The 23,439-nt window shown below is 49.3% G+C and overlaps 6 protein-coding genes and 1 non-coding gene across 7 annotated transcripts; 4 read left to right on the top strand and 3 right to left on the bottom strand.

The window, feature by feature from the left end:
• Nucleotides 1-1,876: 1,876 nt before the first annotated feature.
• On the bottom strand, nucleotides 1,877-1,949 carry BC939DRAFT_t143. Its single transcript has one exon. It is a non-coding gene; the product is annotated as a tRNA-Ala (tRNA).
• A 4,363-nt stretch (nucleotides 1,950-6,312) lies between these two features.
• Nucleotides 6,313-9,250, bottom strand: BC939DRAFT_400693 (uncharacterized protein; the record flags this gene model as incomplete). Its single annotated transcript, XM_051552560.1, has 3 exons — nucleotides 6,313-8,421; nucleotides 8,513-8,923; nucleotides 9,038-9,250. The coding sequence occupies 3 exons, from the start codon at nucleotides 9,248-9,250 to the stop codon at nucleotides 6,313-6,315; spliced, it is 2,733 nt and encodes a 910-aa protein (XP_051409053.1).
• Nucleotides 9,251-10,796: 1,546 nt separating this feature from the next.
• On the top strand, nucleotides 10,797-14,053 carry BC939DRAFT_505951 (amino acid permease-domain-containing protein; the record flags this gene model as incomplete). Its single annotated transcript, XM_051560737.1, has 7 exons — nucleotides 10,797-11,006; nucleotides 11,109-11,408; nucleotides 11,510-11,693; nucleotides 11,799-11,998; nucleotides 12,074-12,238; nucleotides 12,338-12,638; nucleotides 12,738-14,053. 7 exons carry the CDS (start codon nucleotides 10,797-10,799, stop codon nucleotides 14,051-14,053), a joined length of 2,676 nt encoding a protein of 891 aa, XP_051409052.1.
• Nucleotides 14,054-16,871: 2,818 nt separating this feature from the next.
• Nucleotides 16,872-17,390, top strand: BC939DRAFT_479798 (uncharacterized protein; the record flags this gene model as incomplete). The annotated part of the gene is made up of 1 exon (XM_051558878.1): nucleotides 16,872-17,390. One exon carries the CDS (start codon nucleotides 16,872-16,874, stop codon nucleotides 17,388-17,390), a length of 519 nt encoding a protein of 172 aa, XP_051409051.1.
• Nucleotides 17,391-17,915: 525 nt separating this feature from the next.
• BC939DRAFT_495431 (uncharacterized protein) lies at nucleotides 17,916-20,051 on the top strand (the record flags this gene model as incomplete). The annotated part of the gene is made up of 3 exons (XM_051559646.1): nucleotides 17,916-18,166; nucleotides 18,302-18,356; nucleotides 18,449-20,051. 3 exons carry the CDS (start codon nucleotides 17,916-17,918, stop codon nucleotides 19,625-19,627), a joined length of 1,485 nt encoding a protein of 494 aa, XP_051409050.1. The 3' UTR covers nucleotides 19,628-20,051.
• Nucleotides 20,052-20,175: 124 nt separating this feature from the next.
• On the top strand, nucleotides 20,176-20,857 carry BC939DRAFT_531467 (uncharacterized protein; the record flags this gene model as incomplete). Its single annotated transcript, XM_051561611.1, has 1 exon — nucleotides 20,176-20,857. Exon 1 carries the CDS (start codon nucleotides 20,270-20,272, stop codon nucleotides 20,855-20,857), a length of 588 nt encoding a protein of 195 aa, XP_051409049.1. The 5' UTR covers nucleotides 20,176-20,269.
• A 17-nt stretch (nucleotides 20,858-20,874) lies between these two features.
• Nucleotides 20,875-23,034, bottom strand: BC939DRAFT_460767 (uncharacterized protein). The gene is made up of 3 exons (XM_051556936.1): nucleotides 22,840-23,034; nucleotides 21,483-22,662; nucleotides 20,875-21,371 (listed from the first exon to the last, which is right to left on the bottom strand). Exons 1-3 carry the CDS (start codon nucleotides 22,938-22,940, stop codon nucleotides 20,934-20,936), a joined length of 1,719 nt encoding a protein of 572 aa, XP_051409048.1. The 5' UTR covers nucleotides 22,941-23,034; the 3' UTR covers nucleotides 20,875-20,933.
• Nucleotides 23,035-23,439: the final 405 nt, after the last annotated feature.

Below are 23,439 nucleotides of genomic sequence, written 5' to 3'. Positions count from 1 at the left end.
TTGCAAGATGGCTCGTATCTCTGTACATGCCTTCTGCTGCGAAACTGTGGCACCGTGTGCCGACACTATTTTAAAGCGATGGAGCTTGACAGAAGATGCAAATGTCACATCAGATTAATTCCCAAGCGATGGTACAAGGAATCCATACAGGACGATCTCGACCTTGATGTCAGTTCTGAGCGGTTTTGCGTCGCCAAGATATACCAGAGGTCTAGGAATGCCATTATGTGCCCTGGCACCTACATAGGAGGCATATCGAAGGCTTTTCCAGTCTTTTCAGTGCCCAGGCAGCCCGGCGAACGCGAGATATCGAGGATACGGCGCTACGGGGAAATTTCAGGGATGATGAAAGAGCTTTTGGATGTAGTCAACTCAAAGCAGGAGCAATTCGAACTGGTGAAAGAATCAATTTCCAAAACCGTCGTCAAAGGGAAGGACCTTTTAAAATTATGAATCCTGTTGAAATGAAGGCCAAGGACAGACCGAAGCAGACGCGTATCAGGAGCAGTGTTGAGATTCAGAAGTGTCTCGGTCGCAACACACGACGTTCTTAAATGAAGATAAATTTCATGCATATTCCAAATCATTGCCCTATTTAAAGTATACGTCAAGGGCAGACAAAGGATTTAGGGGAGAAGAGGAAAGAGAGCAAGAGTACTTGGTACAAGGATAATGGCTTGTTGAAGACTGGATTCATGGGCCGTATAGTTATAACAGGCTATAAGAACTCAACAATTCTTGCCACAATTGACAAGATTGTGCGATGCGGCGGCATAGGATCGGCTTGGCGTACGAGGGTAGTTAGGCTGTCCGTGACATTAGATAACCGTCTGTGTGGGAATTATGGAAAGAAGCATAGCCGCCCATGAAAGCTTTGAATGCAGAAAGACGGGTCTAGTGCTACCTGCAACCCTCATCGCACCCGACCCGCAATAGACAAACGAACTAGGGCCACACCCTATCCAAGCACCAAGTGTTAGCTATTTTATTTCAAGGGCGAGGGGAAATGGGAGTGGTCCAACAAAGACTGCCTGTACAGCATGTGGTCACCCTGCGAAATTTACTCCAGTGCTATTTGCCAACGGGTTGCCAAATAGTGGCGCTGGAATACTAAATATGGAAGGGGTTGTTAAATAGAATACTCGCCGACCGGTCGAAAAATGCTTATTTGCCGACCCCTGCCTGCCATGTGTAGACGTGTGGTTATTCGTCGACCCCTCTGCTATTTGCCGATCTTTACTTCCTTGGCTGCATGCAAAAGTTATATGTCGCCCGATCGATTCGTCATACCCCTTCTTGGCTGTCTGTCGCCCCGTCAACTAGCCACATGGATTCCTATCTATTCAGTGCAGCAAGGGGGTGCGACCGAGTGCGGCTAAGCTACCCATGGCTAGATTTTATGGCGAAATCATAGGTAAAGCCAAACACTTAGCGAGCCAGTCATTAAATGATCCAGGGATGTGCATGGCGGCGCTGAAGATGTTGAACAAAGCCATTAATGAAAAAATGGGTCTATTTGCCATTGAAGACCCAATGATCGCAATTACAAAGGGAAGAACTAAGGAAAAGCGACTCAAGAGTAGCATGGAGCAGCCCAGTAAACGTAAAAAGCTGAGGACTACCTCGACATATTAAATATGGAGTCAGCTTTGTTCATTTGTAAGATTAAATTTTAGATGGCGCCGGGTGACAAACAGACAAGGAGCAATATTACAAGTTGATAAGGTGACAAGCAGACAGGGGCGACATAGAACTTTTGTATGCAGCTAAATAGCAGAGGGGTCGACGAATAATCATACGTCTACACATGGCAGGGGTCAGCAAATAATATTCTTTTAGGGTTTTCGTTAAAAAAACATGAAAAAGATGACTGACCTGGAGAACCTGGGCATCGATCCCAGTGCCTCTCGCATGCTAAGCGAGCGCTCTACCATTTGAGCTAGATCCCCGTGCTGTTGGGCTTTACGATCCTAGCACTATTATATTTGTAAACTGCTATTTTCGTTATTTCCAGGCCTAATTTCACTATTTCCCATCAATTAAGAAAATACTCGAGAGACAAGTTGTTATAAAAAAAAAAAAAAAAAAAAAAAACCATCAATTAAGAAAATGCTGCTCCACCCTTGCCTATGTCCACGACAAGCAATTCTCAACTTGGATCCGGAAACTGCGCTCTTCACACCGCGAGTCCAAGAGACGCTCAGCCAGCGTAGCGTAAGGAAGCAGGAATACATTCGACGTGCTATGGTAAACATGACAGGCAATCGACTGCGTAATCAAGACGACTTGGACCGTGCTTTCGACAGAGAAGAGCACAGACTCGATCAACAATGGATTAAACAGAAGCGGGCACAACTGAAAGTAGTACAGAGGCACCTTCGGCAACAAATGCAGCAGGCAGAACAGCAAACACGGGAACAACAGCGACAATTGGAAGAGGAGCGGCGGCGGGCAGAACAGCAAGAGAGTGACCGACAGCGGCAGCAGGAAGAGGAGCGGCAGCAGGAGAAGCAACAGCAGGAGGAGCAACGACGCCTGCGGGACATCGAGAGACGGGCTCGATACAGAGAAGAACGACGAAGACGACGCCATTTATATCGTAGATATATGAATGTGGATGCAGAGGCGTGTATAGACCACTTGCATGAGGATGCGCACAAGGCGGTGGACAATATGACGACACCTGTTCGCCAACCATTGCCGGCAGTATCAGATGAAATTGAGCGAGATTTACTGGGATTGGCGCTCCAGGTACCAACAATCCAGCAAATTCGGACAGCTAGGAAACGTTTGCAAACACATCGAAGGCTTCACTTCTCTGCTCGGATGGGTCAGTGATTCACAACGGCACAGAGCAGGTCAGTGCAGCATTCGGAGTTGTCGTTTCTGTGGATGGTGGTCCCTACACAACGGCGTTCAGTGGACGGGTCGGGGGATACGCGTCGTCAACAATTGCAGAGATGTGTGGGCTCTTAGCAACAATTCTTATCAGCCCAAGGGAAGAGAACGTCGACATCTACATCGACAATCTCACAGTCGTCAACAATTTCAAGGAGTTGGTGCAGCAGCGGGATTCAGCAACAGCAAGGCAGCGTTTGAGATCTGCAGATGCACAGTGGTGGGCGATGGTGCATTATGCCTTCTTGCAACAAGGACAAGGTATATCTGTGCATTGGGTACGAGGACATGCTGGACACCGTGGCAACGAGGCTGCAGACACTGTTGCCAAGGCAGCACATGGGATCGATACAGGACTATGGAGGCTAGACGCAACGCAGCACCATGATTTGAAATGCCACGCACAGTTTGCAACACACAGTGCAGACCTGGACTTGAGGAGGATACTGAAGTTGCAGTCCGCGGTACGGCACCATTATCAGTGGACATTGCAGCATCGAACGAGGACCTACATCAAGGATTGGCGGTCGGTAGCATGGGCGCCCACGCTACGGATCTTACACGATAACAACCCGCCAAAGCGCTTATACACCAGCCTGGAAGACTGTCGTTTACGTTCGCACAGGATCAAGAAGCTGCATGGAGATTTGCCGACATTGCAGGCGATGAAGAAACGACATCCAGATACCTACCAAACGGACATATGTCGTAGGTGTGAGAGGGAACCAGAGACGAACGATCATCTTTGGCGTTGTTCAGCTACCTTGTGCGACCAGCGACAAGAGTGGAGGGACGCGGTGGAGGAAGTGGAGTTGAATGGATATCGTGCATGGAGACAGGCAGTGCGAAAATGGGAACAGGAGAGAGAGGAGGCCGAACGGAAGGACAAGCCCTTCACTGCGACTTGTCCCAACTTCTCGGCAACAGGAACGAAGGCTATCTGGGAGTCAATGCAGTGGATTCAGGGGACGGCGGAAAGGCGAGGGACATATCGGGTTGCGGAAGAAGAGGAGCCGGAGAGTGAGGCAGATTGGGAAGTCAAGGACTTATACCGAGGTTTGGTGCCAACGGGACTCATTGAGACCTGGAAGCAGCTATTTACCACCACCAAGTGGATTGCGACGATCATGGTGACAAAGTTCGTGAGCAGGATCGAAGAGTTTGGCAGGACCAAGATATGGAACAAACGATGCGAGGACACTGTCGCCTGGGAAAAGTCAGTTGGAATCACCTTCATGAGCAAACGCGCCGGAGGACGCAACGGTGATCGGGGACACCAACGTAGTGTTGGTGATTTCTCTGATTTGAAAGGGAGACGGTTACTTGCAGCGGAGATCCAGGAAGGTAGACGGGCCGCGGATTATAGGGTGCTACAGCATTGCTTGGGGCGAGGGAAGTTGGACATAATGGAGGGGTTATTCGGTTTAAAAACAACTTTATTAACATTGGATCTGGATTAGGAGACGTGTATCGCGCAACAGGTCACGCAGGAGTTAGGTTAGGCTAGCTATGCGACATGGGTTATGAATTTGACGCCTCAAGCCAACATAGTTGGTAGGGGATGCGGCTCTGCCGTGCATGGAAGGCATCTATGGCTTCAAGGCCTTTGCGGACCATGCGTCTTGTGCTCATGGGGATTTATGTTAATAAAAAAAAAAAAAAAAAAAAAAAAAAAAGCCTATGTCCACGACAAGCACTCTGTGCACACGTTCTTCAGCAGTGCTGTTGATACGTCCCAGAGGACACATCATATTAAGAAGCTGCATGGTATGCTGCCTACCCTGAATACCATGAAGGCTCGCCACCCGAGTCTATATCCTGACCGTGTCTGCTGCGTCTGCGATGTTCAGGACGAGGACAACCATCACCTGTGGACGTGCAGTGCTACTAGAGATGTCCACAAGGAGATCTGGCGCGAAGGGCTGCAGCAGATTGATAAGTGGGGACGAGCTGCAACGACCGAATACAACAAGAACAGCAAGAAGCAGCAAGAGCGTGATAGGATCCGCGCTGGAGCCGCCGCTGCTGCACCGAAACCCATTCGATGGGTTTGTCCTAACAACGAGACCCACATCCGAGGTCTATCCTGTATCGCCGGGACCCGATCAATGCTCAAAGGCGACGAGTATTATGACCGCTCTCCGGATCTGACCTGGAGCATCAGCGATTTATGCCGTGTCATCACACCTGTCAGCCTTATCAAGGAGTGGGGCAGTCTATTACCTCGCCATCGTCGATTGCGCGCCAGGTCATTCACAAGTTCGTCGGCTTTATTGAGGAGAAAGCTACGGAGCTGATCTGGAAACCACGCTGCAAGGCCACCATTGCTAGAGAGTGAGAATGGGGACCACAGCCAAGACGAAACGAACTCCATACAAGGGACCGAGTGGGGACTGGAGTGATGGGTCTGGATACATTAGCGACGATGACCAATGTCCGTGTGGTGCATTACTCGCTGACCATGTAAACGGGAGCTGCCCTGGCCCCGTGCTTGACCCAGACGCAGCGGATCGGACGCTGCTGGATTGCCTGCAAGGGAGGAGGCGGTTGACAACCATGGAAGGGATGGGGAAGATACCCTTCTTGTAATAAGGTGTTTTCAGCTTTTAACACACTGATGAGGTGTGGCAATTGTTGCGCAGGCCCTAGGGGCAGGCCCGGGGAATGTGACCTGTCTTTTGGCGACTGTGGATCGGTTCCGCTTTGGTGGTGAGGACAGCGATAGTAGATCTTTGCTAGTTAGTCTGATAGATTCGCAGAGTCAATTGACTCGAGAGACAATTTGTTAAAAAAAAAAAAAAAAAAAAAAAAAATTAATTAAGAAAATGCTGCCTTGGCCTCGTGCTCGACCTAGACGCAGCGGATCGGACGCTGCTGGACTGCCTGCAAAGGAGGCGGTTGACAACCATGGAGGGGATGGAGAAAATATCCTTTCTGTAACAAGGAGTTTTCAGCTTTTAACACACCGATAAGGTGTGGCAATTGTTGCGCAGGCCCCAGGGACAGGCCCCGGGGAATGTGACCTTTCTATCTCGTGCTCATGGGGATTTATGTTAATTAAAAAAAAAAAAGGAATGTGGCCTTTCTTTTGGCGACTGTGGATCGGCTCTGCGTTGGTAGAAAGGATGATTGAAGTGAATCATTGCTAGTTAGGTCTGATAGATTCGCAGGGTCAATCGACTCGAGAGACAAATTAAGAAAATAATAATAATGAAAAACCAATCAGTTTAGAATTGGTTTTGCTTGAGTGGAAAGGACGACTGTAATTGATAAGACTCTAACTTAATAAACAAATCCTGCTTAGAAACATTCTGCAAGCGGATTATTGCGGGGAGCCATGAAAGTTGGTATGAAAAAAAATAATTCAGAATTGACTTGTTTTAATGAGATATATGTAGATATTGGATCAAGGGATCAAGGGCTGAGGATTTCAACCAATTTTTCAAGAGCGGTTGCCATGCGAGCGACATTTGTGTCCAGGGACTCGAGCCGCTTTTCCAGCGAAGCCATACTGCTAGAAAAAACCGTAGTGTCCAGAGAACTTGTAGCTTTGGAGACCTCGGAGAGAGCAGCTGTGACAGAAGACGAGGCTGCAGTGGCAATGGCGACGACGGATTCAGCTGCCTGGCCATTGACGACAACTTTTTTATCATCGAAATCGTCATCCTCGATCACGTCCAACGGCTCCTGGAGTTCCAGTTCAGGAAAGTCAGCTTTTTCTACCGCATATTGAATAGATTTCTCCTCGAGATCCGTCCCCCCGTAGATCGGGCATGGTGCATATCCAAGGGATGCTGTCGTCTTTTTGGATCGTCCTGACCCCTCCATCACAAGTACCTTGAATCCATAGACACGTCGACAGCTCAGATCAATCAAAGCCCAAACATCCCATTTGTGGCTGTCAGTTTCCCGTCCAATTCCTAGATTGACCTCCGTCTCGCCGCTCAGCTCAGCCTTGTATACAATCTTGTTCAAGTCCTCGACCCCAAGTCTTGAATCATTAATGCTGACGACATAGTCAGAATCTTCTTCCTCCTTTGTGACACGGGCTACACTCCTGGTGCCGTCAAGGATATCATCGATGTGCAGGAACAGCAAATCCTTCTCGTTCTTGGTGGTCATGTTCTTTCGCGGTCGATGAATGTACTCCTGGACAAAAACGCATTCCTCGCCATCGATATCCTTGAAAGTGATGCGTATGCGGACGGGGTGGTGAAGTGCAACCATGGCCCAGTCCCAGCAGTTCTGCATCAGGGCTGCTTGCTCTGCATTACGGCGGACAATCGCCTCAAAGGGTATATCAGCAGACTGCGTTGGCGCAATCGCGACCGGAAACTTGACATCGTCCAAAGTTAAAGACTCGACATCCTTGTATTCCTTCTCGCCCACGAACCGATATTCGGCCTTACAAGATGCCAAAGTCACATAGGTTTGGCTAGATGGCGGGGCCTTGTTGAAGATGCGGAGCGTGCCCTGGAATTTGTCGGCGTTGTTGCGCACATAGTTGCCCCGTGAGTTGGCTAGCATCCTGCCTTGCGGGATCACCACCAATGGCAACCTGGACTCGGCCTTGAACTCGCGTACTTCGCGTAGGGGTGTAGGCCTCAGGATATGGCCGACATGGCGACTCTCTGGGAGCTTGTATGGCTCAGCGGGCTTATAAAGCTTGAACGTCGCCTTTGATAATGTCTGAACCTCCCCCATGAGGGATACAGTTGTAATGTCGATTGGAACGACCTTAACCGTGGCAGTGTCACTAGTGGCCACTTTGGCGGATAGTTTCACGCCATGAATGACTCCATCATCGTTTAAAGTCCACTCTACCATAGAGTACTGGCTCTTATCCTCGCTTGCCTTGAAGATCAGCGTCTTGCCAGTAGCGCGGACAGCGGCCTCGGCAGCTTTGAGGTCCTCAGCATCAAAGGCTTGAAGATAGTAGGGAGTGTCAAAGTTAATCCGACCAGTATAGATCAGCATCATGGGCTTGGTGATATTTTCGTGCCGCGTGCGCCAGCGGATAAGTTTGCTAACGGTTGCCATTTGAGTCTCGTTCGACAGCATGTCCTTCTCCTTGACCGTGGCCCATTCAGTCGTTGTGTCGGTGAAACCAATAATGGCGTGCGCGTAGTCGTAAAAGTTGGTATAGGGATATTCGCAGTGATGGACCGATCGGTGGTTTGAGAATGTGCAGGGTGCCTTCTTGCCACAGCACGAGTATGTATTGCAGACCTGTGAGGACTTGTGGAATGAGCATGCTTCTGAACCGTTGGCGGATACGCGGTACTCCTTGTCACACTGGACGCAAGTGAGCCGCTGTTCGGATTCTTGCTCGCGCACATCTGCGGCCAAGGCTTTGATGGTTTCTGCAATGGTGTTACTTGAATTCTCCTTGAGCAGTGCCTCAATGCGGGATTGATTCTCCTCCAAGATATCCTCCATGCTCGTCTGCATCTGATCCATGACTTGATCACTCATTTTCAGCTGCATCCTCTTTGCAAATTCCTCGATCAGCTCTGGGCTGTTCTATGAGCATGGTATCAGAAAGCGCAAAGTGAGATTAGACTCCTCGAAATACTCTTCGCGCATTAGAACAATGGCAACAGTTCCTTCTTACATTGATAGCGGCCTGGCCGCCATGGGCTGATACGAATTCTCTGGCCTCTTCATCCTGAGAATCCATGGGAACGGATCTGGAAAGCACAGAGATATCTCCTGTCTGCTGGATCTGCAGGCTGAGCATCAGGTCTTGCGAGCAGGCGCTGATTTTCGTAGCCATTTGAACAAAGCTCTGGTTGTTGGACATTTTGAGTCTTCTGGCAATAGCGCCTTGCTTGCGGTAAGCCTGGATCAGTGAAGCGGCCTGCTTCAGGGTGTCGTTCATCTTTTCGATCACTGCCCTCAGCGGATCGATGACCCTGACCTTTTCAAGGACCGTGATGTTGCTGACCATGAAGTTGATACGTTCCAGTAGATCCTCGCATTTTGCATCTGCGTCTCTGGCGCTTTGCTCTACATCAATGATGATCTGTCAGCAGTAGTTACAGAACAATGTAAGTCGATGTCGCTGTTCATGTTGCAATTTAAAAATTCACGCGAACACGCGTCCATATTAGACACTGCAAGAAGTTATCGCTTTTACCTTCAAGATGACAAAGGCAGGCGCAATGAATGGAACAGCTTTGCCAATGTCTACAAGCTTGTCTGCCAGCTGGATGAGGTGATTCAGGACGGGGTTCTTTTCAATGTTTGCGATAACATCTTGGGTCTTTTGAGAATTTAGGACGTTTTTGGCAACAGCTACTCCCTGATTTAACAACGTAGTGCCAGTCACTGCTGTCACGGCGATGTCCATTCCCTTTTTGTAAGACTTTGCATACGCTGATTCCTCATCTTCGTTGCTCCGCAGCCCGTCGACTTTCTGCCGGACATCTTGGATGCCAGTGCCGATAGATTGGATGATATCCCCACGTTCGCTTCTGACATTGTCGTTGTCGTCTAGGTTTCTGTTGTTGCTAGTGCCATTGCTATCCTGCTGACCAGGGATGGGCGGTAACTTGCGATTCGGAGCTTGTGTTGGGCTAGTGACAGAAGCCGCGCTGCTGCTGCTTCCATTGCTGGCAGTACGGACGGCATGCATATTCTGAGCGTGGGCTATGGCATGAAAGGCAGGACCTGTGGGCAATGGCTGGTACTGTTGATGGTGGTGCATATTTTGAAACTGATTGGGCTGGTGCACATGCGGAGGGGCCCCTGGGAGGAGTCGATTGTTAAAACCTGGGAGCTGTTGATGAGGTTGATTTCCAGGAAACCTGACAGGAGGCACTGGATAGTTGTTGTGTGGGGCTTGACCAGGAACGTGGCGACCTGGAATATGTGGCGACGGCAGAAACGGCTGGGTTTGTTGAAAAGGCCGGTAGTTGAACCTGGGGTCGTTATTGTTGTTGGGACCTGACATTTTAACAGAGGGGCGGGGTGGAGTATGCTGATGGCGATGGAGGAGGTTGGTGGTGGGATGATGTTGATGCGGAGTCACCATTCCTCTTTATATAATGAAGTATTGCGTCTGAGCCCTTTGCCTGTTTGCTTGATTTGGCGCGCACTGGCATGGTTGAGAGCAATTTTGTTGTGGATCTGGTGCGACCAGAGCACCTGCAGCAAGCAGGGCCCAGGCCCAGAAAGCAAGTGCTGCGGCAGCCTTCTTTGCCGTTTTGGACCTTTTGTCGAACCAGACGCTCCATTGCTTACTCCAGTGGCAATGGCCCGACGGTGCAGAGCGGAGTGCCTGGCTACTTGGCGCTGACAGCGGCATTCTGCTCCCGGCACAGCCAGACCAACACGACCTATTAAGGTTGCTGTGCATGCATGTCTTTATGTTTCATCTCTTGCCGCGCTTGTTTGTCGCCTTAACCTTAGGAGGCGAAGTTGGACCTTAATCCAAAGCGCAGTCCATAGCTGCTATTGCTGTGGCGGCTGCACTCACTTGCACAACGACTTGCTGGCTATCACCACTACCTACACCTCTACTACCGCTAGCAAATACTATCATGCTATCGAAGAAAGCACGACTTGGCCGAAGCCCGATATTCAATTATGCTAGGTTTTTTTTTTTTTAAAAAAAAGAGCACCTCTACTGCTCTCACAAGGCGTTGATCTCACAACCGTCAGCACGTATACCTAGTAACTCATTTCTATAGACCCTCGTTACTGCTCACGAATGGCGGAGATGCTAACAAGGCATAATCCATCCTTCGTCAAGGCTGTGAACAAGAACACATATCTTATGTCTACCCCTCTTCTTTTCTCTCTCTCCTCCTTTGTGCTTACTTCAAGTTGCTTCAGTCCCGCCTTACGCTGAAGAATTCGCCATCCGCTTCCTTCTTTGTCTAAAATCACACCACATGCATGTTTCTTTACCTCAAACTGCTGACTCAGAAAACCTACAGCAGAATATCCCTATGCAGCCGTTTCCAACGACCACACATACTACACACACCGGCGACGGTACCTTTCTCTTGGAGCGCCTGTCCGCATCAAAGAGAGCTGTTCGAGCAGCATCCTTCTTGATAACTTTGGATGACTACAACCTAATATCGCTCGGATACAAACCCGTATGGGCTGTTACAAGAAAAAGAAAACATCATGAGTGCCTGTTCTCGTGCTGAATCATGATGCAATGATTCTAACAGCCTCGTGCTTTACCTTGATCATAGGTCATGTCAAGGAGTCTGTCGCCATTGACACTTATAGGGATAACTCTCACAGCCTCCAATGTCCTATGTGGAGTGACAGCACTCTATGCACTACCACTCACAAATGGAGGGCCCGCATGGGCCATATGGAGCTATCTCATTGTGGGGATCATGTCCTGCATTGTCAGCTTGTGTTTAGCAGAGCTGGCAGCTGCATATCCAACAGTCGCTGGAGTGCATCATTGGGTATATCGGCTAGCCTCCTCGCATCAGAGGCGGTTCTTGACCTGGATGACAGGATGGCTAGCGATAGCAGGCGCGGTAAAGATCAACGGTTGGGTGGTTAAATAACGCTTCTTTCAATGTAATGCCTATATCATCTGACTTGTGGATAACACGCCGCCGCTTCATACATTTTACAGATCGCATCGGCATCCTCGATCGCGTTTTGTTTTTCGTCTATGCTTGGACAAGTCCTATCGCTGACCTACAGAATTGAACCGACTCCCGGAATGCTTGTCATGTTCCATCTCGGAGCAGTGCTCTCTTGGCAAGGCTTCAATCTGCTTTCTGTCCGAGGGTTTGGCTTCGTCTCAGCTTTCTCTGGTAAAAAAAAAGAAGTACGATATTCGAAACTCTACTTAATACCTGTTGTCTAATATTTCCTATTTGTCCCTTTCAACTCATTCTATACCTAAAAAAATTACATAGGAATATATAATTTGGGAGCGACAGTAGCCCTCATAATCATCCTTTTGACCATCCCGCCACTCGTCGACGCTTCCATGATCCGCGTCTCCTTTACTGCCTTTTTGAACTATTCTGGAAGCACGAGTGCAATCTATGCTAGACTCAGCAGTGCCTTGATGGCGTCATTTGTCTTTTGTCCACAGGATACAATTATCCGTATGGTATGAACCACACATTCTAACATGTCATAGCGTCTTAGTGTACCTCAGCGCCACCTAACAAACCTCATTCTTCAGGCGGAGGAGACTCGACGTCCAGAGCGCATCATCCCCAAATTGATCATAGGCTCAAATGCAATAAGTTTGGTCCTGGGATCCCTCTTGATTATCGGACTCAACTACGGGGTCATCCATCCCATGAAAGGTTTGCTAGAAGCTATTCCTGCGGTCAGAGTACTTTTGGTGAGTATGCTGCATTCTATGTCGACGCGCTTATTATCTTGAAACCTAAAAATTGAACATCGAGCTGGCTGGCTTTTTTTTTGTTTTTTTTTTTGGCAGGTAGCACTCGGTAGACATCTTGGGATTATCTTTGTATCCATGACTTTAGTTGGCATCTTCTTCACTGGTTTGACCCGTCTCACCCTGGCGACACGCGTTGCTTATGCTTTCTCCAGAGACGCAGGGCTTCCCAAGTCGTCGTACTGGAACCATTTACACGGAAGACGAAAGACACCGCAACGCGTCTCCTGGGTAGTTGCAGTAGCCTGCATGGCCGGTATTTTCCCATTCTATTGGGGAGACATTGACGCCTTCCATTGGATCGCCAGTATTGCATGCGTTACGACGAATTTGAGTTTTGGTAATTCTTGCTCATCATGACTAAAACTGCTCTTGAACTAACATCCTTGGAGCTTGAAATTGGCATAGGCTAACATGCCTTCCTCTCTTCTTCATTAAGTGGTACCGCTGTGGATTATGCTGACACGAGAGGGAGCCCTGAATCATATCGCAGGTGCCTTCACCCTCGGTCCACTATCCAGGCTCATCTACACCATATCCATTCTATGGCTCCTCTTCCTTTCGACCATTTTATTGTTTCCAATGACGTTTCCTTTAACGCGAGGAAATTTCAACTACGCCCCTGCAGCCATCCTGTGCATCATCATATTTGCAGCGCTCTCATGGTCCAAGGCGAAGTACGGCTTCACCGGGACAGCCAAAGATCATAGCGGGGCCTCGCATCGTATCTCCTCGCCCTTGCACTATCGCTCATGTACTACACCTTCTATTCCGAGAATTCGCGTCGCGCCTTTGTACCATTCTTCCACATCAAAACACCAGATCCCACTAGGTCCACAACCACTTCATTCTTTCTCGCATCTACGAACGGAGTCGGACATTGATGGAATATCCTTCACCTCTAAACCCTCCTTTACTTACTCGAGAGGGCGCACAGGACCCTCAACTTCAGACAAGATCCAGGAACCGCAACGTGCACAGAGCGACCGTAGTCTGTCGCGGTCGCTTGGCACAATGATAGATTCGAGAAGTCAGAGCCAGGGACGGGATATGGGTCATAGGCACCACCGGGATACAAGTGGGCAGCAGTCAGAACGAATCAAAGACTCTGCTTTAACGATAACAACGCAGACATCAAAACAGATCCGAGCTCAATCTACATTAGGAATCCCACTGTTCAGATCCCCCGAGATGGTCCTTGGTGATATAAGAACAGTAAGGTCATTATCGACACCCTCATCGCACAGCTTCTATCAATCTATGGGGTTTGTGGGTGGAGATGGATCGCAACTACAAAGTGTGCGAGCATCGTCCGAATTTGAGTTGACAGGGCCAGTGCTTGGGAAGAACGTGGTTCCGCCTACTACAGTCAGTTCACGCAACAGCCAATTATTCCTTGCAACCACGGATTCAAAGAAGGACGTTGTCTTGACTCAAAGCATAGGCGAAACCCAACGAGTGGGGCGATATAGTGGGCTAAAGGAATCTTCGCCGTCGACGCGACCACCTAATGCCACCGAGAGTATTTTCCCTGGACTTACCCATACCACCATCGGTAGCAACAGCAGTGGCGAAAGCAGGTATGCCATAGGAACAAAACTGGAGCACAACGTGGAAAGTTATTTCAATATTCTCAAAAACCACAGAGCGAGATCGCCGTTGTCATCCCCAGAAACCATTGTCGGAAGCGCAGTATCTGCTTCAAAGGATGTTGAAACCGAGGTTCAGGATACGACAATCGACCATTCAATATGATCCCCACTAAAGCGTTGTTATGCCACTTATCCAAACCTACATAGCACTCAGACCTCCGAAGATAGGCGCGTTAATGACTGTGACGGTATTTGCACCATTCAGGTCATAAACTTTGCTGACCTCCCCATATGTTTCCCTATAATTGAATAAGAGTGATATATTTTAGAATAGATAAAATAGGGAGGTCGGCCATATCCTGACTTTGTTGAATACGACCATATTATGCATCCATTCGCACAACACATACCATGGACCATAACTCTATTTCCACCAATAGACCAAGAGACAACGGAGAAGGGTCTTCCATAAGTGCCTCTTTCTCCTCTTTCTCTGCCAATGGAGTCGACATTGCACATGCTGGTCAAGGTGATGGTATGCTCTGACATTAACCAGCTGAAACGCTACTCATCACACCGACCGACACACCAACTTACTATTCCTTCTTCGTATATTCATGTATATAGCTGCTGCCGCTTCGTACCAGGCTTTCAAAGGCTCAGTAGACACGCCAGACTACACCTATGCATATAGCGATATACTCGAGGGGTCGTCTGGCAATATCTATGTAGAACGCGACGACCCGACGTTTGCTGAACGCGTTGATCAAGAAGACGACACGGACGACAATACGACAGATGAGGATACAGACTACGGCTTAGACGACGTCGATGGCACCAGTGCTGCAATGAGTGACGAGGAGGAGTGTCGGGAACAACTGCTGGATAGGCGTAGAAAGAGAAAGGCGAAACAAGCACCAGGGAAGGCGCGACCTGCTCGCAGGAGGGCAACAATGGAATCCGGCGACAAAACTGCACAGCAACTGTCCACATTCACTTCCAAGGCCTCCGTCCAGTAATACTCCTCCTCTACCCCCAAGGTCTTCAGCACAATCAGCTCCTTCAAGACCATTATAGCCAAGCAGCACAGGTTGATTTTTTTGCTTTTCACCCTCGAGTTCGCGTATTGCCTTCTCGATGGTCTTACTGGGAGGTCCTGCCGTGATCGAGTGCTGCTTTTTGTCTTCCCCTCCAATTTGAGCCCGCGTCCTTGCTGCTTTTTGGCTTCATGGAATGCTTGGTACTCATCCTGCTATATAGGGGGTCTAGCAACGAGCTTTGTAACTTCTACTATTAGTTCTATTTACAACAGGAGACGCCGCACTATTAGGACTTCGGCGAGGGCGTGCTTCGGTCATTTACTGGTTCGCAGTGCGAGGTCCTCCTTTAGATCGGAATGTATTAACACAGAGGTAAAACAGACTAGACAGAGATAGAAGGAAATAAATATAGGGAGTTGTTTGGCTAAATAGTTCGAACTAGTATATGTTTCATTGAGAATGACAGGGGGTAGTTGCAAGATATTCACATATATGATGTCCGATGAAGTGAGAAATCGTGACAATGAAGTCCACCCCTCTGGAGCCGTTGTATGGCAATGTTCGCTGATCAGGCCTTCATTGTACCTTTATAATGCCGTTTCACGAGGGTAAGCCGATGACGGATGCTCAACAATGAGACGATCAGAGAGCGGGGAAACGTTGCAATTGATAGTGCAAAAGTGGCGAATGATCAGGCTTGGCATTCTCTGTTGATTGCATCTCGTTGCGTGGGTTGCTGACGACGGCAGTCAGTACCTGTCGATGATGCGGTGTTATCCGGACAATCTGGACGAATGCATACAAGATATATGTGAAGAAGACTCTGGTTCAGGAACCAGACCGTTTATTCTTTTATCCTGGAGTGATGCTCTTCCCCGTAATTTAATAGCAAAAGTTCTCATAGGCTTTAGTCCTTTGAAGGTTGACCGCGCTACTTGACTGATTTCCCTATCCTCCATTGCATCCCTAGCGACCTATCTGGATTTGCGTCTGCCTCGCGTACGCTGGAAATAGCGATGATGGCGATGTGAGTGGGCATCTGCGTCAGGCCGCGGCAAAGCTACTTGTATAACACTGATCGTCAAGCGACCAGCATCTATCAGTGTGATGGTTCTTTATCAAAGCCTTTTGTTATTGTGGTAATGCCTTTTTTTACTGTGGAAATCTTTGTTATTGTGGGAAAGCAGACATTGCTTCTCGCCTATAAGTGTTCTGCCATACACTTCGCAGCTCTCTTCTTTCATCATCCTTTCTCCTCATTGCCCTTTGCCCACAGTTCGCTATCCATATACACCTTCACGCTAGATACTATACGCCTGTAGAAAAGGTAATGTACCCTCCAAGCCTATCCTTCCATATCTTCAGCGTCCTTACGAGAGGGTTTCGCTAACACTGCTACCCACCATAGTGACCACAGCATGGGCGTAAGAGGCCTTTACAGTACTCTGAAGAAGCGCAGTTTGGATCCAGTTGCCGCGGATCCTCAAGATTACCAAAACCAAGCTGTTGAAGTTGACCTCTTCGGCGCGTTTTATGGATCCCTCGTCCGCCAGATCACGGATGATTACGACCCAAGCAAGGTCCGAACTGTCGGTCTCGCGATGGCAGCGCGTTTGGCGAAGGACTTTACCCCTGCGCAACGTACGATTCACATCGATGGCGCCCATCCCAGCAGAAGCGGAACGAGCACATCAGGCGAAAGAACAGACTGACAGCGGACCTCAAGAAGTTGCAGACGAACCTGAAAGTCACGAGCACGAAGTCGTCGAACGGCCAATGGACCTCGAAGAGCGTGGTAGCGAAGATCAAGAAGGGCCTCCACGATGTATACAGATTTGATGCAGCAGCCAAGCAGACACTCCGGGATGCCTTACGAGAAAAGGGGTTTCTGTCTGCACTTGCAAGACCGAGGCCGACACCTGCATTGCACGCACACTGACCATGGCAGCCGGTAGCTTCGCGGTGTCAGCAGATTCCGATCTGTTGATATATCCGTCGGTCACTAAGGGTTTGCGGCCAATCTTCCATGGTCTGGCCTATGCGTTGTACACCAAGGAGAGTGTTACCAATGCACTTCACGTTCCCAGTGCAGACTATGTGACGTTGCTGGGCATCGTGTCCAAGAACGACTATACCGAGAACATTCCCGGTCTTGGAATAGTTCGCAACCTAGAGATCATTCGCGCTCTTCGCCTGTCGCCCGACATCCGCCATATGCTCGATGGTTACAGATTCATGGCAGCCATCAAATCCCACGAGGTTATCGACCAGAGCCGATTCAAGCCATCGGAAGACATCTTTTTGGATCTCGAGGAGAAAGTGCTCCAACTGCAGCCAGGAGATGAGGTCGCCGATGAGGACATGCTCGGCTTTGGTTTCAACATTGCAGCACCGCAGTTCTGGCACCTCAAGCTGCAACGATTTGCCGTCGCTGCATATCAGCATGCGAGTAGAAGGTAATTTAGGTGCGACGCCACTTCATTCACGCACGTGTTGTACAGACAACAAGTTCTCTAACACCTTTTGCATGGCGATGTATGCGTGTATTTACGTGCGGTTCCCTTCTACGTTGCGAGGAACTCAAAGCGGAACCAGTTCCGTCCGATCTTTCCAGACAAGAAATCGTTCCTACCACGAAAATCGATTGACTTCTCGACTGCCGTACCTCACGGTCGCCCACAGCCAAAAGCAAAGCCCCCCGTCAAGACTCGGAAGGTGGTCGTGAAGAAGAAGAACAAGAAAAAGAGGAAGAAGGGGGCACTGCCGAGGAAACGGAAAGGGGTGGGCTCCGCCGACCCATCGAACCCACGGCCCACTTCTGCAACTGCAGCGGACCGCCGCCTCCGCAAGCTGCATATAACCAAGGCACTCACTGTGGGGAGTATCCAGGCCAACGTAAAGCGAATGAATCAGATCTCGGTTGCAGAAAGCAAGCTCCTTTCAGACAGGCTACATTCAACGGTTGCGATCCTTAATGCGATCCAAATGCATATGTACGAGGCCATTGCACTGGATATTGCGCGGCTTGTTCGTTCTAAAGACACAGCGACAGATGTGACACAGCGGAAGGAGGATATTGCAGACATTCTCGACAGCAAGGCCTTCTACTTTGCACTCAACACACTCTTGTGCAGTGGTCAAGAAGGACGAGGTTCTCAGGCTGTTCGAGTATCAGTTGCCCCTGCGCGCAAGATGAGCACTCGAAATACGCCATTGGTCCCTGCTGTCCCGCAACCGTAAGCACAGGTACAGGCACAACCACAACCAACAGCCACTCATGCTCGACGTGTCTTTGATGCGTACACGACGCTCACCGGCTTTGTCCCCTTTCGCCAACGATAACCAGAGATGTTCCCTTCGACGGTCTCGAGGCTTGCTGTTGCGGCAGTCTACAATGCAGTGCGAGTCCATTACTATGGCGCAAAGGTATATTAAAGAGTGTGCAAGATGTAGCCGTTGTGTTCCTTGCTTTTCGGAGCACTAGTGTTGACCATTAGCTCTTCAACTTTCTTTAATAGTTTTCCGAGAACGAAGAGCGCCCTGAATCTGTCAATCCGATCGACTACTTCTTCGAAAAGAATACCGAGAAGCGCATGTTTGCAGACTTTGTCAAGGCAAAGTTTGCAGCTGGCTTCGTGTTCTTGTCAGAGGCGGACCTTGTCCATTTATTCTATACAAGCAATACAACACGGCCGATTATAGTCCAAATGCTGAGCGATGCAACATCCAACGCTGCGGAAGCCAAGGTCGTCGGCAAGAAAGGGATTCTCATCGAGAAGCTGCTATACAGACTGGACCCGGCGACGCGCTTTAACGGGTATTACAGGAAGGTTTCGCTTCAGAGTGACAGACAGTACCACACAAGGTTCAAGCTTCGGGGCCTCATCTGCACGAACGGACTGGTGTTGCATTTTCTTGCGCATGACACAACGACAACGCGACGCCAAGCACCCCGCCAAAGCATCAGGGCCGATGACGATGATGAAGGAGAACACGACGACGACGAGGATTTGACCCTGTTCCACGATGTTGACGGTGACTATGACCTCGACGACGCGTTTCTTGAAAGTGGAGGGGACGAATCTGGTACAGATCCGGTCGCAGCTGCGGCAGGGCCCGCCAAGAAGAAACGCATCACGCTCCCGTCTTCGACGCCAGAAAGTTCAAAGCGGCAGAGGCTGTCGATACACCAACTGCCACCCACAGACCCTACTGCGACTGCTTCGTCCTCATCCAGCTCAGAAGCCCCATCCGGTTCAACGTCAGGCGCGGATACGATCGATGTCACACGCAACACCATCAACTGGAAGCGAAGTTCAAAGATTCTGGAAAACGTGGAGGTGCGCTTCAACTCTCCTGGTACTTGTCCACCAGGCGATACTGTGATAATCGGCATTGACCCGGGTGAGGTTTACACAATGACGGCGACAAGAATCGACCCCGCCTTACCTACGAAAAGAGAGTCTTTACGGATTCGCAGGGCATTCCTCTACAGGCCTTACATGCTCTTCAAGCGTCTCCTAGAAAAGCAGAAGGCCGCGGCACGCATTGATGTTCTTGAGGCAAGACTGCCCTCATTTACCGTGGAGAAGATCGAGGAATATCCGGCGTATCTGGAGGCGCCTGGCACGGACGGCACCGCCGCGACCGCCACGAGAGTCCGCTTTTTAACTTTTACAACAGTCAATGGATGCTAAGGAAGCGCTGGAATCTTCAAAAGGCTCAACAGGCAACGTATGACTACGCAGTTGCGGCCTTGCTTGACCTTGCCGTTAGCAAGGACTTTGTTGGTCAGTCGCTGAGCTCACAGGACGGTGCAAAAGTGGTGTTTGCGATAGGATTGGGCTCTTTTGATTCGCAAACTGGCAAGCTAAGAAAAAAAAAAAAAGTGTGGCATACCATCTCTCATCCGCACTGCAACTTTTTCTCATCTGTTTATTTGTTCCTTGATGCTGCTGATAGGCAAAGGCTATGGGACACACTGTGGTCGGGGTGCACGAGTACTACACCAGTGCTCGGTGCCCTCGTAACCAGTGTATGGCGTCCTTGGAGTCCGACAAGAGGCGGTCAAAGTACTGCCGAAGCTGTCAAATGTACTTTGATCGCGATATTGTCGGCTCTAAGAACATTGCCACCGTGTGTCTGTCGCAAATCCAGAACCAGTGCCGGCCTGCCAAGTTCATGCCATCAACATAATCATAGGGGGTCGGAACCCTCTTTCAAAATTTGTACAAAAAATAGCGTGCATGAACACCCAACCCATTCTGGGTGATTTCTGGTAGACAGATACCGTAATGTAGATACGGCTACCACCCAGCAAGGGAGTGAAGGCGCTTAAGATGATTGAGCGGAAAGTCGATGACTCCTTCAGGGGTGAATACCTTCGTCAATACCCTGTCACCTCTGTGCTCCAGCCCACACAGGAGTTCTTCAGCCTCACTGCATCTGTCGCACAGGATACACAGTCAACATTGTCAGCACCCACAAAACGCAACGGAGCTTCCAGCGTCCACGCATCGAGCTCCAATCCTGTGCAAGCCGGAGCTGCAGAGCTCTCGCCGCAACCACATAACGACAAGAAAAGCATCAAGGACGACACAGTCACTCGATGGGCCAAAGAGCAGGGCAGAATCCACGAGTGGCGGATTGAAATGAAACGCGATCATGCCTTACGAGAACTACGAGAGGAGCATGCGTCGACAGATGGCGGTGATCCAACTTTGCGGGCAAATCAGGTTGACTTGAGCGCAAAGGGACCGAAGTCTGGGCGAGAGTTAGCCTCGACAGAACGGTCAACCACAGTACTTATACAGACCCTTCTTGGGGATCAAGTGTCGCAGCCTGAGCGCGAATTATGGGGTTCCCTGAATGATGGACTTTTACCGGAGATGACAGAGACTTTTGGCGCAGGAATAGAAAGCAAGTGAATAAAGGCATTGTTTTTGTCGCTGCACCGGGGATGAGCGAATAAAGTTTATTGGATATCGTGGTTGGCAGAAACGATCACCGAGTATTGACTACCAGCGCCATCGCTATCATCCCTACGCCTACAACTAGAATTGCGGCGACCTTGAGCTCCAACAGCCTCCTTCCGCACAAATGGAATAAACTTCCATGTTGATCCTCGACTGAGCTATGATCGTCGATATAGTAGGACGACGATGCTGATGCGGCGCCGTGTATATACATTGAACTGATGCCCAGTCGGCGCCCTAGCTTTGAAGACTGTCTCTGTTCTGAGTCACTCAGAAACATCAGGGCACTCAACCAGACATCCTGCAGTTGCTCCGAAAGCGAATCTATTTTCTCCTGATGTTGCCCATTTTTCTCCAAGAGTTGGTGGACTTCGTGTGGGTCCAAGGGTTCCTGTGTCAGGAGATTGTTGAGGTGTCGACTTCTTAGAATGTGGATCATATTCCCATGCTCCAGCTCTGTGGGATCCTATGATGCAGGCCATTGTATTGCAAAGAAATCGAGTCAAATAATCAGCTTGGGCGTTTCAACTCTTGCGAATGCAATCCGTGCAATTGTCTATCCCATTCGTTTGATTACCTGATATACATCCAATATCAGCTGCGCTCTTTCCTGAAAATGGGTTTGCACACTCCAAAACGCGGTAATTGTATCCTTCAGTTCATTCGCAACCTTGATTCGACGCCTTGTCAACTGAGCTGTTTCCGGCTCCGATGGTATCTTGTAGATCCTCGGCCAAGAGTCCATGACAAGATCTCTGAATGACTGAGCGATGCAGAGTTGATTCTCTTCCAGATCGACGACTTTTTCTTTTCCTTTCATCCGTCTCCTGCCCTCGACTGGCGAAGTTGGCATTCTGGTCAATATAGGTGAGAGGACGAAGATAGGCCTTGACCCTGATGGATGGAGCGTCATGGCTTCAAGGATCTGCTCGTTAAGTTGTTCTAGCTGTTCTGTGTATCTGAATAGTTCGCGGAAGACAAGGTTGAAATGATCCAGATCAGGAAAGGCTGTTGAGGATGACAGGCCCTCAGCTTGCAGGGACAGGGTATTCGCAGAATATTGTGTTTGCTGATGCAGCTGTAGGTTGTGCTGAGAGGCTTTTAGTAATACCCGTCGTCGGGGTGCACTGATGGATGTCGGTGTTAGCGAAGCAGAGAAGATCGACGCGTCTGAAGAAGTAGTTCCTGTTACTGTCGCCACATGTTGGAAGGGCATCATATCCTCGAAGTCATTTGTCAGGGATGGCTTTAAGGTATCCAGCTTCACGCTTGCGTGGTCTTTGGCGGTATGAGAGGACAATTTTGAGTTAATGGACGGGCCTATTGAGGGTATAGTCGCCCTAGGATGTCGCTCCACATGTCTTGTTACCGAAGTCTCAAACTCGGTATCTTCCAGGCGGGCGGTGGCCAGGATCTGTGATCGAATTCCAGCGATACTGTGGAGATCTGCAGATTCTTTACAGTCCTTCTTCACGACAGCGATAAGGGTGCGCCCTTTCTGCTGTAGCTGCTGGTTCTTTTTATCACCCAATGTATTTTCCGGAGTATACGTGGTAGCAATCACAGTAGCAATAGTTGCATTGTTTCTACCCCTCAGCTCCTCCTTGGCATTGGAGCCAGAAAAGATCGTAGGGACTTGAGTAGTCTCTGCTACTTCTTGAGTTATACACAGGTCCATTTCTTCAGAAGGAGTGGGGCGACTGGATGTGGTGTTACTAGACGGGACGTGGGAGTTCATGTCTGTGCACTGCGTGAAGCTATTCAAGACGCAGGGGGATAAGGAAACGCCTTGACGATTAGTAACACTGAGGCTGTTTTAGTCGAGGCCAAGGACGTGTATGGTGTCGAACGCGGACCTAGGACAGCGATTTTGACCTTGCCCAGGTCCGGTAATAGTGAGGGTGTAGGAAACGTGGGACTATATTGAAATGTACCGTGGATCGGGCCTGAGGGTTCTCGATTTCAGGGTAACTGAATTAGTTGAATAAGAGGATATAGAGATACAGTGCAAACAAGAGAGCCGATGGACACTCATTCCACAAGCACTTCATCTGAATCTGGTCGCATGAGCACTGGTACGATTCTCATTTCGAATGAAGAAACGAATACTGATCTGAACCAACACCTGGCACTTGGGCCAATAAAAAATAAGGGGGTCAGGATTATTGCTGCACTCAGGCAGGGTAGCAGCTCAGCACTTATCTCTGCCAAGAACTCGTCATCGATCTCTGGAAGTCCTCCGCGCCACAAGAAAGCAATTGAGCAAAGAGCACTGAACCACTCAGGTATGTCTATTATAGATGGGCATTCTTCCATTTGCCTACAAGGCGTTGCAGCAAGTACATACATTCTGCTGGTTACACCCGTAGTTTACGCGTTTTGCTTGGACCGTGCACCTCCGACAATGTACTTGCGGTCGCTTCGTATCATCCCATTCAATCGGAAACAGAAAAAAGAAAGAAAGCGAAAGCACTTTGGCTTTTATAAGCACATCCACTGGCATGGATGCACCTTAGTCGAGGCCAAAATGGAAC

The sequence above is a fragment of the Gamsiella multidivaricata genome (genome assembly GCF_025024155.1).
Source record: "Gamsiella multidivaricata strain RSA 2152 chromosome Unknown BC939scaffold_64, whole genome shotgun sequence".
NCBI classification, from domain to species: domain Eukaryota; kingdom Fungi; phylum Mortierellomycota; class Mortierellomycetes; order Mortierellales; family Mortierellaceae; genus Gamsiella; species Gamsiella multidivaricata.
This window is presented reverse-complemented; position numbering and strand designations above follow the sequence as displayed.

Coding starts and splice junctions, on each gene's coding strand:
- BC939DRAFT_460767 (XM_051556936.1), bottom strand. CDS start 22,940: ATGAGTGTCCATCGGCTCTCTTGTTTGCACTGTATCTCTATATCCTCT. Junction 22,663..22,839: donor ACCCTCAGGCCCGATCCACG/GTACATTTCAAT, acceptor CGTCTTGAATAG/CTTCACGCAGTGCACAGACA. Junction 21,372..21,482: donor TGATATTGGATGTATATCAG/GTAATCAAACGA, acceptor CCTGCATCATAG/GATCCCACAGAGCTGGAGCA.